Source organism: Oncorhynchus mykiss, chromosome 18 (assembly GCF_057628025.1).
Source record: "Oncorhynchus mykiss isolate SJ-2025 chromosome 18, ASM5762802v1, whole genome shotgun sequence".
In the NCBI taxonomy this organism is placed as follows: Eukaryota; Metazoa; Chordata; class Actinopteri; order Salmoniformes; family Salmonidae; genus Oncorhynchus; species Oncorhynchus mykiss.
Window position 1 is genome coordinate 3,430,805 of NC_143039.1, and position 17,714 is coordinate 3,448,518.

Here is a 17,714-nt window from a genome sequence, read left to right on the forward strand (position 1 = left end):
CGGGCCTAGCCCCTAGTTCCATTCTGGGTTTGAGTCCTGGTCGGGCCTACCCCCTACATCCATTCTGGGTTTGAGTCCTGGTCGGGCCTAGCCCCTAGTTCCATTCTGGGTTTGAGTCCTGGTCGGGCCTAGCCCCTAGTTCCATTCTGGGTTTGAGTCCTGGTCGGGCCATCCCCCTAGTTCCATTCTTGGTTTGAGTCCTGGTCGGGCCTACTCCCTGGTTCCATTCTGGGTTTGAGTCCTGGTCGGGCCTACTCCCTGGTTCCATTCTGGGTTTGAGTCCTGGTCGGGCCTAGCCCCTGGTTCCATTCTGGGTTTGAGTCCTGGTCGGGCATTCCCTCTAGTTCCATTCTGGGTTTGAGTTCTGGTCGGGCATTCCCTCTAGTTCCATTCTGGGTTTGAGTTCTGGTCGGGCATTCCCCCTAGTTCCATTCTGGGTTTGAGTCCTGGTCGGGCCTTCCCCCTGGTTCCATTCTGGGTTTGAGTCCTGGTCGGGCCATCCCCCTAGTTCCATTCTGGGTTTGAGTCCTGGTCGGGCCATCCCCCTAGTTCCATTCTTGGTTTGAGTCCTGGTCGGGCCTACTCCCTGGTTCCATTCTGGGTTTGAGTCCTGGTCGGGCCTACTCCCTGGTTCCATTCTGGGTTTGAGTCCTGGTCGGGCCTAGCCCCTGGTTCCATTCTGGGTTTGAGTCCTGGTCGGGCATTCCCTCTAGTTCCATTCTGGGTTTGAGTTCTGGTCGGGCATTCCCTCTAGTTCCATTCTGGGTTTGAGTTCTGGTCGGGCATTCCCCCTAGTTCCATTCTGGGTTTGAGTCCTGGTCGGGCCTTCCCCCTGGTTCCATTCTGGGTTTGAGTCCTGGTCGGGCCTAGCCCCTAGTTCCATTCTGGGTTTGAGTCCTGGTCGGGCCTAGCCCCTAGTTCCATTCTGGGTTTGAGTCCTGGTCGGGCCTTCCCCCTAGTTCCATTCTGGGTTTGAGTCCTGGTCGGGCCTTCCCCCTAGTTCCATTCTGGGTTTGAGTCCTGGTCGGGCCTTGCCCCTAGTTCCATTCTGGGTTTGAGTCCTGGTCGGGCCTAGCCCCTAGTTCCATTCTGGGTTTGATTCCTGGTCGGGCCTAGCCCCTAGTTCCATTCTGGGTTTGAGTCCTGGTCGGGCCTACCCCCTACATCCATTCTGGGTTTGAGTCCTGGTCGGGCCTAGCCCCTAGTTCCATTCTGGGTTTGAGTCCTGGTCGGGCCTAGCCCCTAGTTCCATTCTGGGTTTGAGTCCTGGTCGGGCCATCCCCCTAGTTCCATTCTGGGTTTGAGTCCTGGTCGGGCCATCCCCCTAGTTCCATTCTTGGTTTGAGTCCTGGTCGGGCCTACTCCCTGGTTCCATTCTGGGTTTGAGTCCTGGTCGGGCCTACTCCCTGGTTCCATTCTGGGTTTGAGTCCTGGTCGGGCCTAGCCCCTGGTTCCATTCTGGGTTTGAGTCCTGGTCGGGCATTCCCTCTAGTTCCATTCTGGGTTTGAGTTCTGGTCGGGCATTCCCTCTAGTTCCATTCTGGGTTTGAGTTCTGGTCGGGCATTCCCCCTAGTTCCATTCTGGGTTTGAGTCCTGGTCGGGCCTTCCCCCTGGTTCCATTCTGGGTTTGAGTCCTGGTCGGGCCTTCCCCCTGGTTCCATTCTGGGTTTGAGTCCTGGTCGGGCCTAGCCCCTAGTTCCATTCTGGGTTTGAGTCCTGGTCGGTTCTAGCCCCTAGTTCCATTCTGGGTTTGAGTCCTGGTCGGGCCTACCCCCTAGTTCCATTCTGGGTTTGAGTCCTGGTCGGGCCTTCCCCTTGGTTCCATTCTGGGTTTGAGTACTGGTCGGGCCTACCCCTTGGTTCCATTCTGGATTTGAGTCCTGGTCGGGCCTTCCCCCTAGTTCCATTCTGGGTTTGAGTCCTGGTCGGGCCTAGCCCCTAGTTCCATTCTGGGTTTGAGTCCTGGTCGGGCCTTCCCCCTAGTTCCATTCTGGGTTTGAGTCCTGGTCGGGCCTTCCCCCTAGTTCCATTCTGGGTTTGAGTCCTGGTCGGGCCTTGCCCCTAGTTCCATTCTGGGTTTGAGTCCTGGTCGGGCCTAGCCCCTAGTTCCATTCTGGGTTTGATTCCTGGTCGGGCCTAGCCCCTAGTTCCATTCTGGGTTTGAGTCCTGGTCGGGCGTACCCCCTACATCCATTCTGGGTTTGAGTCCTGGTCGGGCCTTCCCCTTGGTTCCATTCTGGGTTTGAGTCCTGGTCGGGCCTAGCCCCTAGTTCCATTCTGGGTTTGAGTCCTGGTCAGGCCTACCCCCTAGTTCCATTCTGGGGTTGAGTCCTGGTCGGGCCTACCCCTTGGTTCCATTCTGGGTTTGAGTCCTGGTCGGGCCATCCCCCTAGTTCCATTCTGGGTTTGAGTCCTGGTCGGGCCATCCCCCTAGTTCCATTCTTGGTTTGAGTCCTGGTCGGGCCTACTCCCTGGTTCCATTCTGGGTTTGAGTCCTGGTCGGGCCTACTCCCTGGTTCCATTCTGGGTTTGAGTCCTGGTCGGGCCTAGCCCCTGGTTCCATTCTGGGTTTGAGTCCTGGTCGGGCATTCCCTCTAGTTCCATTCTGGGTTTGAGTTCTGGTCGGGCATTCCCTCTAGTTCCATTCTGGGTTTGAGTTCTGGTCGGGCATTCCCCCTAGTTCCATTCTGGGTTTGAGTCCTGGTCGGGCCTTCCCCCTGGTTCCATTCTGGGTTTGAGTCCTGGTCGGGCCTAGCCCCTAGTTCCATTCTGGGTTTGAGTCCTGGTCGGTTCTAGCCCCTAGTTCCATTCTGGGTTTGAGTCCTGGTCGGGCCTACCCCCTAGTTCCATTCTGGGTTTGAGTCCTGGTCGGGCCTTCCCCTTGGTTCCATTCTGGGTTTGAGTCCTGGTCGGGCCTTCCCCCTGGTTCCATTCTGGGTTTGAGTCCTGGTCGGGCCTAGCCCCTAGTTCCATTCTGGGTTTGAGTCCTGGTCGGGCCTAGCCCCTTGTTCCATTCTGGGTTTGATTCCTGGTCGGGCCTAGCCCCTAGTTCCATTCTGGGTTTGAGTCCTGGTCGGGCCTACCCCCTACATCCATTCTGGGTTTGAGTCCTGGTCGGGCCTTCCCCTTGGTTCCATTCTGGGTTTGAGTCCTGGTCGGGCCTACCCCTTGGTTCCATTCTGGGTTTGAGTCCTGGTCGGGCCTTCCCCCTGGTTCCATTCTGGGTTTGAGTCCTGGTCGGGCCTTCCCCCTAGTTCCATTCTGGGTTTGAGTCCTGGTCGGGCCTTCCCCCTGGTTCCATTCTGGGTTTGAGTCCTGGTCGGGCCTTCCCCCTGGTTCCATTCTGGGTTTGAGTCCTGGTCGGGCCTAGCCCCTAGTTCCATTCTGGGTTTGAGTCCTGCTCGGGCCTAGCCCCTAGTTCCATTCTGGGTTTGAGTCCTGGTCGGGCCTACCCCCTAGTTCCATTCTGGGTTTGAGTCCTGGTCGGGCCTAGCCCCTAGTTCCATTCTGGGTTTGAGTCCTGGTCGGGCCTAGCCCCTAGTTCCATTCTGGGTTTGAGTCCTGGTCGGGCCTACCCCCTAGTTCCATTCTGGGGTTGAGTCCTGGTCGGGCCTACCCCTTGGTTCCATTCTGGGTTTGAGTCCTGGTCGGGCCTTCCCCTTGGTTCCATTCTGGGTTTGAGTACTGGTCGGGCCTACCCCTTGGTTCCATTCTGGATTTGAGTCCTGGTCGGGCCTTCCCCCTAGTTCCATTCTGGGTTTGAGTCCTGGTCGGGCCTAGCCCCTAGTTCCATTCTGGGTTTGAGTCCTGGTCGGGCCTTCCCCCTAGTTCCATTCTGGGTTTGAGTCCTGGTCGGGCCTTCCCCCTAGTTCCGTTCTGGGTTTGAGTCCTGGTCGGGCCTTCCCCCTAGTTCCATTCTGGGTTTGAGTCCTGGTCGGGCCTAGCCCCTAGTTCCATTCTGGGTTTGATTCCTGGTCGGGCCTAGCCCCTAGTTCCATTCTGGGTTTGAGTCCTGGTCGGGCCTACCCCCTACATCCATTCTGGGTTTGAGTCCTGGTCGGGCCTTCCCCTTGGTTCCATTCTGGGTTTGAGTCCTGGTCGGGCCTACCCCTTGGTTCCATTCTGGGTTTGAGTCCTGGTCGGGCCTTCCCCCTGGTTCCATTCTGGGTTTGAGTCCTGGTCGGGCCTTCCCCCTAGTTCCATTCTGGGTTTGAGTCCTGGTCGGGCCTTCCCCCTGGTTCCATTCTGGGTTTGAGTCCTGGTCAGGCCTAGCCCCTAGTTCCATTCTGGGTTTGATTCCTGGTCGGGCCTAGCCCCTAGTTCCATTCTGGGTTTGAGTCCTGGTCGGGCCTACCCCCTACATCCATTCTGGGTTTGAGTCCTGGTCGGGCCTTCCCCTTGGTTCCATTCTGGGTTTGAGTCCTGGTCGGGCCTACCCCTTGGTTCCATTCTGGGTTTGAGTCCTGGTCGGGCCTTCCCCCTGGTTCCATTCTGGGTTTGAGTCCTGGTCGGGCCTTCCCCCTAGTTCCATTCTGGGTTTGAGTCCTGGTCGGGCCTTCCCCCTGGTTCCATTCTGGGTTTGAGTCCTGGTCGGGCCTTCCCCCTGGTTCCATTCTGGGTTTGAGTCCTGGTCGGGCCTAGCCCCTAGTTCCATTCTGGGTTTGAGTCCTGGTCGGGCCTAGCCCCTAGTTCCATTCTGGGTTTGAGTCCTGGTCGGGCCTACCCCCTAGTTCCATTCTGGGTTTGAGTCCTGGTCGGGCCTAGCCCCTAGTTCCATTCTGGGTTTGAGTCCTGGTCGGACCTAGCCCCTAGTTCCATTCTGGGTTTGAGTCCTGGTCGGGCCTACCCCCTAGTTCCATTCTGGGGTTGAGTCCTGGTCGGGCTTACCCCTTGGTTCCATTCTGGGTTTGAGTCCTGGTCGGGCCATCCCCCTAGTTCCATTCTGGGTTTGAGTCCTGGTCGGGCCATCCCCCTAGTTCCATTCTGGGTTTGAGTCCTGGTCGGGCCTAGCCCCTAGTTCCATTCTAGGTTTGAGTCCTGGTCGGGCTTAGCCCCTAGTTCCATTCTGGGTTTGAGTCCTGGTCGGGCCTACCCCTTGGTTCCATTCTGGGTTTGAGTCCTGGTCGGGGCTTCCCCCTAGTTCCATTCTGGGTTTTAGTCCTGGTCAGGCCTTCCCCCTAGTTCCATTCTGGGTTTGAGTCCTGGTCGGGCCTAGCCCCTAGTTCCATTCTGGGTTTGAGTCCTGGTCGGGCCTAGCCCCTAGTTCCATTCTGGGTTTGAGTCCTGGTCGGGCCTACCCCCTAGTTCCATTCTGGGGTTGAGTCCTGGTCGGGCCTACCCCTTGGTTCCATTCTGGGTTTGAGTCCTGGTCGGGCCATCCCCCTAGTTCCATTCTGGGTTTGAGTCCTGGTCGGGCCATCCCCCTAGTTCCATTCTTGGTTTGAGTCCTGGTCGGGCCTACTCCCTGGTTCCATTCTGGGTTTGAGTCCTGGTCGGGCATAATCCCTGGTTCCATTCTGGGTTTGAGTCCTGGTCGGGCCTAGCCCCTGGTTCCATTCTGGGTTTGAGTCCTGGTCGGGCATTCCCTCTAGTTCCATGCTGGGTTTGAGCCCTGGTCGGGCCTACCCTTTGGTTCCATTCTGGGTTTGAGTCCTGGTCGGGCCTTCCCCCTAGTTCCATTCTGGGTTTGAGTCCTGGTCGGGCCTAGCCCCTAGTTCCATTCTGGGTTTGAGTCCTGGTCGGTTCTAGCCCCTAGTTCCATTCTGGGTTTGAGTCCTGGTCGGGCCTACCCCCTAGTTCCATTCTGGGTTTGAGTTCTGGTCGGGCCTTCCCCTTGGTTCCATTCTGGGTTTGAGTACTGGTCGTGCCTACCCCTTGGTTCCATTCTGGGTTTGAGTCCTGGTCGGGCCTTCCCCCTGGTTCCATTCTGGGTTTGAGTCCTGGTCGGGCCTTCCCCCTGGTTCCATTCTGGGTTTGAGTCCTGGTCGGGCCTTCCCCCTAGTTCCATTCCGTGTTTGAGTCCTGGTCGGGCCTAGCCCCTAGTTCCATTCTGGGTTTGAGTCCTGGTCGGGCCTAGCCCCTAGTTCCATTCGGGGTTTGAGTCCTGGTCGGGCCTACCCCCTAGTTCCATTCTGGGTTTGAGTCCTGGTCGGGCCTTCCCCTTGGTTCCATTCTGGGTTTGAGTCCTGGTCGGGCCTACCCCTTGGTTCCATTCTGGGTTTGAGTCCTGGTCGGGCCTTCCCCCTGGTTCCATTCTGGGTTTGAGTCCTGGTGGGGCCTACCCCCTAGTTCCATTCTGTGTTTTAGTCCTGGTCGGGCCTTCCCCCTGGTTCCATTCTGGGTTTGAGTCCTGGTGGTGCCTACCCCCTAGTTCCATTCTGTGTTTGAGTCCTGGTTGGGCCTTCCCCCTGGTTCCATTCTGGGTTTGAGTCCTGGTCGGGCCTTCCCCCTAGTTCCATTCTGGGTTTGAGTCCTGGTTGGGCCTTCCCCCTGGTTCCATTCTGGGTTTGAGTCCTGGTCGGTCCTACCCCCTAGTTCCATTCTGGGTTTTAGTCCTGGTCGGGCCTTCCCCCTAGTTCCATTCTGGGTTTGAGTCCTGGTCGGGCCTTCCCCCTAGTTCCATTCTGGGTTTGAGTCCTGGTCGGGCCTAGCCCCTAGTTCCATTCTGGGTTTGAGTCCTGGTCGGGCCTAGCCCCTAGTTCCATTCTGGGTTTGAGTTCTGGTCGGGCCTACCCCCTAGTTCCATTCTGGGTTTGAGTCCTGGTCGGGCCTTCCCCCTAGTTCCATTCTGTGTTTGAGTCCTGGTCGGGCCTAGCCCCTAGTTCCATTCTGGGTTTGAGTCCTGGTCGGGCCTACCCCCTAGTTCCATTCTGGGGTTGAGTCCTGGTCGGGCCTACCCCTTGGTTCCATTCTGGGGTTGAGTCCTGGTCGGGCCATCCCCCTAGTTCCATTCTGGGTTTGAGTCCTGGTCGGGCCATCCCCCTAGTTCCATTCTGGGTTTTAGTCCTGGTCGGGCCATCCCCCTAGTTCCATTCTGGGTTTGAGTCCTGGTCGGGCCTAGCCCCTAGTTCCATTCTGGGTTTGAGTCCTGGTCAGGCCTAGCCCCTAGTTCCATTCTGGGTTTGAGTCCTGGTCGGGCCTTCCCCCTAGTTCCATTCTGGGTTTGAGTCCTGGTCGGGCCTAGCCCCTAGTTCCATTCTGGGTTTGAGTACTGGTCGGGCCTAGCCCCTAGTTCCATTCTGGGTTTGAGTCCTGGTCGGGCCTTCCCCTTGGTTCCATTCTGGGTTTGAGTCCTGGTCGGGCCTACCCCTTGTTTCCATTCTGGGTTTGAGTCTTGGTCGGGCCTTCCCCTAGTTCCATTCTGGGTTTGAGTCTTGGTCGGGCCTACCCCTAGTTCCATTCTGGGTTTGAGTCCTGGTCGGGCCTACTCCCTGGTTCCATTCTGGGTTTGAGTCCTGGTCGGGCCTACCCCTTGGTTCCATTCTGGGTTTGAGTCCTGGTCGGGCCTTCCCCCTAGTTCCATTCTGGGTTTGAGTCCTGGTCGGGCCTAGCCCTTGGTTCCATTCTGGGTTTGAGTCCTGGTCGGGCCTTCCCCCTAGTTCCATTCTGGGTTTTAGTCCTGGTCGGGCCTTCCCCCTAGTTCCATTCTGGGTTTGAGTCCTGGCCGGGCCTAGCCCCTAGTTCCATTCTGGGTTTGAGTCCTGGTCGGGCCTAGCCCCTAGTTTCATTCTGGGTTTGAGTCCTGGTCGGGCCTACCCCCTAGTTCCATTCTGGGTTTGAGTCCTGGTCGGGCCTTCCCCTTGGTTCCATTCTGGGTTTGAGTCCTGGTCGGGCCTACCCCTTGTTTCCATTCTGGGTTTGAGTCCTGGTCGGTCCTACCCCCTAGTTCCATTCTGGGTTTGAGTCCTGGTCGGGCCTTCCCCCTAGTTCCATTCTGGGTTTGAGTCCTGGTCGGTCCTACCCCCTAGTTCCATTCTGGGTTTGAGTCCTGGTCGGTCCTACCCCCTAGTTCCATTCTGTGTTTGAGTCCTGGTCGGTCCTACCCCCTAGTTCCATTCTGGATTTGAGTCCTGGTCGGTCCTACCCCCTAGTTCCATTCTGGGTTTGAGTCCTGGTCGGGTCTTCCCCCTAGTTCCATTCTGGGTTTGAGTCCTGGTCGGTCCTACCCCCTAGTTCCATTCTGGGTTTGAGTCCTGGTCGGTCCTACCCCTGGCTTCATTGTGATCCAAACTGCTCTCATCTCTCCCTCAGCTGCCAACGTCCTGCTGTCGGAGCGTGGGGAGGTGAAGCTGGCAGACTTTGGGGTGGCAGGACAGCTAACAGACACCCAGCTCAAACGCAGCACCTTCGTTGGCACGCCCTTCTGGATGGCTCCAGAGGTCATCAAGCAGTCAGCCTACGACTGTAAGGTGAGAGTTCGAAGGTTACAGTCAGCCTACAACTCTATGGTGAGAGGTCAGAGATTTGTCAGCCTACGACTCTATGGTGAGAGGTCAGAGATTAGTCAGCCTACGACTTTATGGTGAGAGGTCGGAAATTAGTCAGCCTACGACTCTATGGTGAGAGGTCAGAGATTAGTCAGCCTACGACTCTATGGTGAGAGGTCGGAGGTTACAGTCAGCCTACGACTCAGGGGTCATACAGGAAGTTCTGTTTCTAATGACAACAAAGACGTTATCCCAAATGTCACACAAAGTCTACATCTGAATCGGCACCCTATTCCCTATATAGTACACTAGCCCATAGGACTCGGGTCAATATAATATATAAACAGTAGGGTGTCATTTTGGATGGTCCGAAGGTGGAAACATCTCTCTCCCTGTCCCCTCTGTGTTGCAGGCAGACATCTGGTCTCTGGGTATAACATGTATAGAGCTGGCTAAAGGAGAACCCCCACACTCTGAGCTACACCCGATGAAAGTGCTGTTCCTTATCCCAAAGAACACCCCTCCTACCCTGGAGGGGAACTACAGCAAGCCCCTCAAGGAGTTTGTGGAGGCCTGCCTAAACAAGGAGCCAAGCTTCGTAAGTGTTCCTTTAGAGTTAGGCTTCAGAAGTGTTCACTTTCAAACCCCGAACCTAACTGGTCTCAACTGGTTTCAACTGGTTTTACTTCCCTTTGAAGTGTTCTGTTAGGAAACACGTTTAAACCCCGAACCTAACTGGTTTCAACTGGTTTCAACTGGTTTTACTTCCCTTTGAAGTGTTCTGTTAGGAAACACGTTTAAACCCCAAACCTAACTGGTCTCAACTGGTTTCAACTGGTTTTACTTCCCTTTGAAGTGTTCTGTTAAGAAACACGTTTAAACCCAAAACCTAACTAGTTTCAACTGGTTTTACTTCCCTTTGAAGTGTTCTGTTAGGAAACATGTTTAAACCCCAAACCTAACTGGTTTCAACTGGTTTCAACTGGTTTTACTTCCCTTTGAAGTGTTCTGTTAGGAAACACGTTTAAACCCCAAACCTAACTGGTTTCAACTGGTTTTACTTCCCTTTGAAGTGTTCTGTTAGGAAACACGTTTAAACCCCAAACCTAACTGGTTTCAACTGGTTGTACTTCCCTTTGAAGTGTTCTGTTAGGAAACATGTTTAAACCCCAAACCTAACTGGTTTCAACTGGTTTCAACTGGTTTTACTTCCCTTTGAAGTGTTCTGTTAGGAAACACGTTTAAACCCCAAACCTAACTGGTTTCAACTGGTTTTACTTCCCTTTGAAGTGTTCTGTTAGGAAACACGTTTAAACCCCAAACCTAACTGGTCTTAACTGGTTTTACTTCCCTTTGAAGTGTTCTGTTAGGAAACACGTTTAAACCCCGAACCTAACTGGTCTCAACTGGTTTCAACTGGTTTTACTTCCCTTTGAAGTGTTCTGTTAGGAAACACGTTTAAACCCCAAACCTAACTGGTTTCAACTGGTTTTACTTCCCTTTGAAGTGTTCTGTTAGGAAACACGTTTAAACCCCGAACCTAACTGGTTTCAACTGGTTTTACTTCCCTTTGAAGTGTTCCGTTGGGGCTTGAAGGTGTTTCCTACCTGCTTTCAACTGATTTTACTTCCATTCGCTGGCCTGGCAATATCAGAGAGCATTTGGAAGTAATTTGTGCATCTGTGCCTGCGTAGTTTTACCCTCTCTGTATCCAGTCCTGTCTCTCCACTCCTCACCTTGCTTAAACTTCCTTCTCATCCCTTCTGCTTTCCTCCTTCCCTTTCCCCCTCTCTCTCTGCAGAGGCCCACTGCCAAAGAGCTGTTGAAACACAAGCTGATTGTGCGTCACGCCAAGAAGACATCGTACCTGACAGAGCTGGTGGATAGATACAGGAGGTGGAAGGCTGAGCAGACCAGACAGCAGGCAGAGTCCAGCTCAGACGAGTCTGACTCGTAAGTCAGGATCAGACCTAGGCAGACCAGACAGCAGGCAGAGTCCAGCTCAGACGAGTCTGACTCGTAAGTCAGGATCAGACCAGACAGCAGGCAGAGTCCAGCTCAGAAGAGTCTGACTCGTAAGTCAGGATTAGACCTAGGCAGACCAGACAGCAGGCAGAGTCCAGCTCAGACGAGTCTGACTCGTAAGTCAGGATCAGACCTAGACTGCAGGCAGAGTCCAGCTCAGACGAGTCTGACTCGTAAGTCAGGATCAGACCTAGACTGCAGGCAGAGTCCAACTCAGATGAGTCTGACTCGTAAGTCAGGATCAGACCTAGATTGCATACTAAATGGAACCCTCTTCCCTTTGCAGTGCACTACTTTAACCAAGGCTATTGAGTCATGCTATCGTGCTGAGCCAATTAGAGTCCTGACTCTGGTCTATCTTGTCCAATCAGGGAGCAGGATGGGCAGGCGTCAGGCGGGAACAACTTTGGGAGTGATGACTGGATCTTCACCATCAGAGAGAAGGATCCTAAGAAACTGCAGAACGGGGGAGAGGGACAGGAAGTGGAGAGTGGAGGCATTTCAGGGAGGCTGTTTTCCACCATCATCTCTCCTTCTCTGGCCGAAGTAAGAAGCTCTCCCCTGTCATAGGGGAGCTCTCCCCTGTCACAGACAGACCAACCCAACCCCCGGCCATGTTCAGACAGACCAACCCAACCCCCGGCCATGGTCAGACAGACCAACCCAACCCCCGGCCATAGCGCAGACAGACCAACCCAACCCCCGGCCATGGTCAGACAGACCAACCCAACCCCCGGCCATGGTCAGACAGACCAACCCAACCCCCGGCCATGTTCAGACAGACCAACCCAACCCCCGGCCATGGTCAGACAGACCAACCCAGCCCCCGGCCATAGCGCAGACAGACCAACCCAACCCCCGGCCATGGTCAGACAGACCAACCCAACCCCCGGCCATGTTCAGACAGACCAACCCAACCCCCGGCCATGGTCAGACAGACCAACCCAACCCCCGGCCTTCCCTTCTGTTCCCTTCTCTCTGTCCTCCCTCCTAACCCTGTTGTTCCCTTCTCTCTGTCTTCCCTCCTAACCCTGCTGTTCCCTTCTCTCTGTCCTCCCTCCTAACCCTGTTGTGTTCCCTTCTCTCTGTCCTCCCTCCTAACCCTGTTGTGTTCCCTTCTCTCTGTCCTCCCTCCTAACCCTGTTGTGTTCCCTTCTCTCTGTCCTCCCTCCTAACCCTGTTGTGTTCCCTTCTCTCTGTCCTCCCTCCTAACCCTGTTGTGTTCCCTTCTCTCTGTCCTCCCTCCTAACCCTGTTGTGTTCCCTTCTCTCTGTCCTCCCTCCTAACCCTGTTGTGTTCCCTTCTCTCTGTCCTCCCTCCTAACCCTGTTGTGTTCCCTTCTCTCTGTCCTCCCTCCTAACCCTGTTGTGTTCCCTTCTCTCTGTCCTCCCTCCTAACCCTGTTGTGTTCCCTTCTCTCTGTCCTCCCTCCTAACCCTTTTGTTCCCTTCTCTCTGTCCTCCCTCCTAACCCTGTTGTGTTCCCTTCTCTCTGTCCTCCCTCCTAACCCTGTTGTGTTCCCTTCTCTCTGTCCTCCCTCCTAACCCTGTTGTGTTCCCTTCTCTCTGTCCTCCCTCCTACCACTGTTGTGTTCCCTTCTCTCTGTCCTCCCTCCTAACCCTGTTGTGTTCCCTTCTCTCTGTCCTCCCTCCTAACCCTGTTGTGTTCCCTTCTCTCTGTCCTCCCTCCTAACCCTTTTGTTCCCTTCTCTCTGTCCTCCCTCCTAACCCTGTTGTGTTCCCTTCTCTCTGTCCTCCCTCCTAACCCTGTTGTTCCCGTCTCTCTGTCCTCCAGTTGAAGCAGCGTCAGGAGGCAGTGAATGGGAACCCCATGGCTCTAGATGAACTGAGAGAAGCTATTCTCCTAGCTGAGGAGGCCTACCCTGGGATCTCTGACTCCCTGGTCACACAGCTGGTTAACAGACTGCAGAGGTGTGACTACTAGCCCCTATAACCCTAGTACCCTACCACTAACCCCTATACCCCTAGTACCCTACCACTAACCCCTATAACCCTAGTACCCTACCACTAACCTAACCCTTGTACCCTACCACTAACCCCTATAACCCTAGTACCCTACCACTAACCCCTATACCCCTAGTACCCTACCACTAGCCCCTATAGCCCTAGTACCCTACCACAAACACCTATAACCTAGTACCCTACCACTAACCCCTATAACCCTAGTACCCTACCACTAACCTAACCCTTGTACTCTACCACTAACCCCTATAACCCTAGTACCCTACCACTAGCCCCTATAGCCCTAGTACCCTACCACAAACACCTATAACCTAGTATCCTACCACTAACCCCTATAACCCTAGTACCTTACCACAGACCCATATAACCCTAGTTCCCTACCACTAACCTAACCCTTGTACCCTACCACTAGCCCCTATACCCCTAGTACCCTACCACTAGCCTCTATAGCCCTAGTACCCTACCACTAACCCTAGTACCCTACCACTAGCCCCTATAGCCCTAGTACCCTACCGCTAACCCCTATAACCCTAGTACCCTACCACTAACCCCTATAGCCCTAGTACCCTACCACTAGCCCCTATAGCCCTAGTACCCTACCACTAACCCTAGTACCCTACCACTAGCCCCTATAGCCCTAGTACCCTACCACTAACCCCTATAACCCTAGTACCCTACCACTAACCCTAGTACCCTACCACTAGCCCATATAGCCCTAGTACCCTACCACTAACCCTAGTACCCAACCACTAGCCCCTATAGCCCTAGTACCCTACCACTAACCCCTATAACCCTAGTACCCTACCACTAACCCTAGTACCCTACCACTAACCCTAGTACCCTGCCACTAACCCTAGTACCCTCCACTAGCTCCTATAGCCCTAGTACCTTACCGCTAACCCTAGTACCCTACCGCTAACCCTAGTACCCTACCATTAGCCCCTATAGCCCTAGTACCCTACCGCTAACCCTAGTACCCTACCACTAGCCCCTATAGCCCTAGTACCCTACCACTAACCCTAGTACCCTACCGCTAACCCTAGTACCCTACCATTAGCCCCTATAGCCCTAGTACCCTACCGCTAACCCTAGTACCCTACCACTAGCCCCTATACCCCTAGTACCCTACCACTAGCCTCTATAGCCCTAGTACCCTACCACTAACCCTAGTACCCTACCACTAGCCCCTATAGCCCTAGTACCCTACCGCTAACCCCTATAACCCTAGTACCCTACCACTAACCCCTATAGCCCTAGTACCCTACCACTAGCCCCTATAGCCCTAGTACCCTACCACTAACCCTAGTACCCTACCACTAGCCCCTATAGCCCTAGTACCCTACCACTAACCCCTATAACCCTAGTACCCTACCACTAACCCTAGTACCCTACCACTAGCCCATATAGCCCTAGTACCCTACCACTAACCCTAGTACCCAACCACTAGCCCCTATAGCCCTAGTACCCTACCACTAACCCCTATAACCCTCGTACCCTACCACTAACCCTAGTACCCTACCACTAACCCTAGTACCCTGCCACTAACCCTAGTATCCTACCACTAGCTCCTATAGCCCTAGTACCTTACCGCTAACCCTAGTACCCTACCGCTAACCCTAGTACCCTACCATTAGCCCCTATAACCCTAGTACCCTACCACTAACCCCTATACCCCTAGTACCCTACCACTAACCCCTATAACCCTAGTACCCTACCACTAACCTAACCCTTGTACCCTACCACTAACCCCTATAACCCTAGTACCCTACCACTAACCCCTATACCCCTAGTACCCTACCACTAGCCCCTATAGCCCTAGTACCCTACCACAAACACCTATAACCTAGTACCCTACCACTAACCCCTATAACCCTAGTACCCTACCACTAACCTAACCCTTGTACTCTACCACTAACCCCTATAACCCTAGTACCCTACCACTAGCCCCTATAGCCCTAGTACCCTACCACAAACACCTATAACCTAGTATCCTACCACTAACCCCTATAACCCTAGTACCTTACCACAGACCCATATAACCCTAGTTCCCTACCACTAACCTAACCCTTGTACCCTACCACTAGCCCCTATACCCCTAGTACCCTACCACTAGCCTCTATAGCCCTAGTACCCTACCACTAACCCTAGTACCCTACCACTAGCCCCTATAGCCCTAGTACCCTACCGCTAACCCCTATAACCCTAGTACCCTACCACTAACCCCTATAGCCCTAGTACCCTACCACTAGCCCCTATAGCCCTAGTACCCTACCACTAACCCTAGTACCCTACCACTAGCCCCTATAGCCCTAGTACCCTACCACTAACCCCTATAACCCTAGTACCCTACCACTAACCCTAGTACCCTACCACTAGCCCATATAGCCCTAGTACCCTACCACTAACCCTAGTACCCAACCACTAGCCCCTATAGCCCTAGTACCCTACCACTAACCCCTATAACCCTAGTACCCTACCACTAACCCTAGTACCCTACCACTAACCCTAGTACCCTGCCACTAACCCTAGTACCCTCCACTAGCTCCTATAGCCCTAGTACCTTACCGCTAACCCTAGTACCCTACCGCTAACCCTAGTACCCTACCATTAGCCCCTATAGCCCTAGTACCCTACCGCTAACCCTAGTACCCTACCACTAGCCCCTATAGCCCTAGTACCCTACCACTAACCCTAGTACCCTACCGCTAACCCTAGTACCCTACCATTAGCCCCTATAGCCCTAGTACCCTACCGCTAACCCTAGTACCCTACCACTAGCCCCTATACCCCTAGTACCCTACCACTAGCCTCTATAGCCCTAGTACCCTACCACTAACCCTAGTACCCTACCACTAGCCCCTATAGCCCTAGTACCCTACCGCTAACCCCTATAACCCTAGTACCCTACCACTAACCCCTATAGCCCTAGTACCCTACCACTAGCCCCTATAGCCCTAGTACCCTACCACTAACCCTAGTACCCTACCACTAGCCCCTATAGCCCTAGTACCCTACCACTAACCCCTATAACCCTAGTACCCTACCACTAACCCTAGTACCCTACCACTAGCCCATATAGCCCTAGTACCCTACCACTAACCCTAGTACCCAACCACTAGCCCCTATAGCCCTAGTACCCTACCACTAACCCCTATAACCCTCGTACCCTACCACTAACCCTAGTACCCTACCACTAACCCTAGTACCCTGCCACTAACCCTAGTATCCTACCACTAGCTCCTATAGCCCTAGTACCTTACCGCTAACCCTAGTACCCTACCGCTAACCCTAGTACCCTACCATTAGCCCCTATAGCCCTAGTACCCTACCGCTAACCCTAGTACCCTACCACTAGCCCCTATAGCCCTAGTACCCTACCACTAACCCTAGTACCCTACCGCTAACCCTAGTACCCTACCATTAGCCCCTATAGCCCTAGTACCCTACCGCTAACCCTAGTACCCTACCACTAGCCCCTATAGCCCTAGTACCCTACCACTAACCCTAGTACCCTACCGCTAACCTTAGTACCCTACCACTAACCCCTATAGATACATCTAAACCCACACCTGTCCACTGTCCTAACCTATCTCCATCTTCTCTCTCCTCTCTCTTAGATTTTCTTCAGGCAGGAAGTCTTCGTGCTCTTCTCCCTAGTGATTGGCTCTCTGCCCCAGCCCGCCTCTCCCAGGTCCCGCCCCCTGTCTGTGGTCCAGTCAGAGGTTAGAGGTCAGCCTGGATAACACCATAGGTGTCTGTCACACATTCCTGCTGGAGAAGCCTGAACACACCCGGCGCTTGGTGATCAACTCCAAGGCCTCTTTTAGTAACTTGATAAACCTGTGGAGATCAGAGGGGGCAGTAGAGCCCAGTCACTCTGTTAACACTGCTGGAGAATTAACCCAAGAGCAAGGAGACACTGCTTCTCAGAGGAGGACGCATCAGTATGGACCCAGTCTGACGGAACCAGAGGGAGACCCATCAGTATGGACCCAGTCTGTCTGGAACCAGAGGAGGACCCATCAGTATGGGCCCAGTCTGTCTGGAACCAGAGAAGGAGCCATCAGTATGGACCCAGTCTGTCTGGAACCAGAGGAGGACCCATCAGTATGGACCCAGTCTGTCTGGAACCAGAGGAGGACCCATCAGTATGGACCCAGTCTGTCTGGAACCAGAGGAGACCCATCAGTATGGACCCAGTCTGTCTGGAACCAGAGGAGACCCATCAGTATGGACCCAGTCGGACGGAACCAGAGGGAGACCCATCAGTATGGACCCAGTCTGTCTGGAACTAGAGGGAGACCCCCCCCCCCCCCACCACCACCCCTAAAACCAGAGTACCACCCCCGACCCCCCCCCCCCCCCCGTTCCTCTCTGTGGTCTCCTGACTTCCCCCTGCTCCTCTCTGTGGTCTCCAGACTCCCCCCTGCTCCTCTCTGTGGTCTCCTGACTCCCCCTGCTCCTCTCTGTGGTCTCCAGACTCCCCCCTGCTCCTCTCTGTGGTCTCCTGACTTCCCCCTGCTCCTCTCTGTGGTCTCCAGACTCCCCCCTGCTCCTCTCTGTGGTCTCCAGACTCCCCTCTGCTCCTCTCTGTGGTCTCCAGACTCCCCCCTGTTCCTCTCTGTGGTCTCCAGACTCCCCCCTGCTCCTCTCTGTGGTCTCCAGACTTCCCCCTGCTCCTCTCTGTGGTCTCCAGACTCCCCCCTGCTCCTCTCTGTGGTCTCCAGACTTCCCCCTGCTCCTCTCTGTGGTCTCCAGACTCCCCCCTGCTCCTCTCTGTGGTCTCCTGACTCCCCCCTGCTCCTCTCTGTGGTCTCCAGACTCCCCCTGCTCCTCTCTGTGGTCTCCAGACTCCCCCCTGCTCCTCTCTGTGGTCTCCTGACTCCCCCCTGCTCCTCTCTGTGGTCTCCAGACTTCCCCCTGCTCCTCTCTGTGGTCTCCAGACTCCCCCCTGCTCCTCTCTGTGGTCTCCAGACTCCCCCCTGCTCCTCTCTGTGGTCTCCAGACTCCCCCCTGCTCCTCTCTGTGGTCTCCTGACTCCCCCCTGCTCCTCTCTGTGGTCTCCTGACTCCCCCCTGCTCCTCTCTGTGGTCTCCTGACTCCCCCCTGCTCCTCTCTGTGGTCTCCTGACTTCCCCCCTCTCCTCTCTGTGGTCTCCTGACTTCCCCCCTCTCCTCTCTGTGGTCTCCAGACTCCCCCCTGCTCCTCTCTGTGGTCTCCAGACTCCCCCCTGCTCCTCTCTGTGGTCTCCAGACTCCCCCCTGCTCCTCTCTGTGGTCTC

The 17,714-nt window shown here is 55.0% G+C and overlaps 1 protein-coding gene across 6 annotated transcripts in view; it reads left to right on the plus strand.

The window, feature by feature from the left end:
• The window catches only part of LOC118948704 (serine/threonine-protein kinase 24), a 104,290-nt gene extending 87,497 nt beyond the window's left edge, over positions 1 to 16,793 (plus strand). For 3 of the 6 annotated variants that reach the window (XM_090206950.1, XM_090206953.1, XM_090206952.1), the window contains 6 exons: positions 8,252 to 8,409; positions 8,840 to 9,025; positions 10,229 to 10,380; positions 10,824 to 10,998; positions 12,246 to 12,382; positions 16,051 to 16,786. In XM_090206950.1, the coding sequence (XP_090063076.1) occupies positions 8,252 to 8,409; positions 8,840 to 9,025; positions 10,229 to 10,380; positions 10,824 to 10,998; positions 12,246 to 12,382; positions 16,051 to 16,090 (848 nt within the window). In that variant the 3' untranslated portion in view covers positions 16,091 to 16,786. Of the gene's footprint in view, positions 1 to 8,251; positions 8,410 to 8,839; positions 9,026 to 10,228; positions 10,381 to 10,823; positions 10,999 to 12,245; positions 12,383 to 16,050 lie in introns of all 6 variants that reach the window. The other 3 variants (XR_016488225.1, XR_016488224.1, XM_090206951.1) reach the window with 2 other exon arrangements.
• Positions 16,794 to 17,714: the final 921 nt, after the last annotated feature.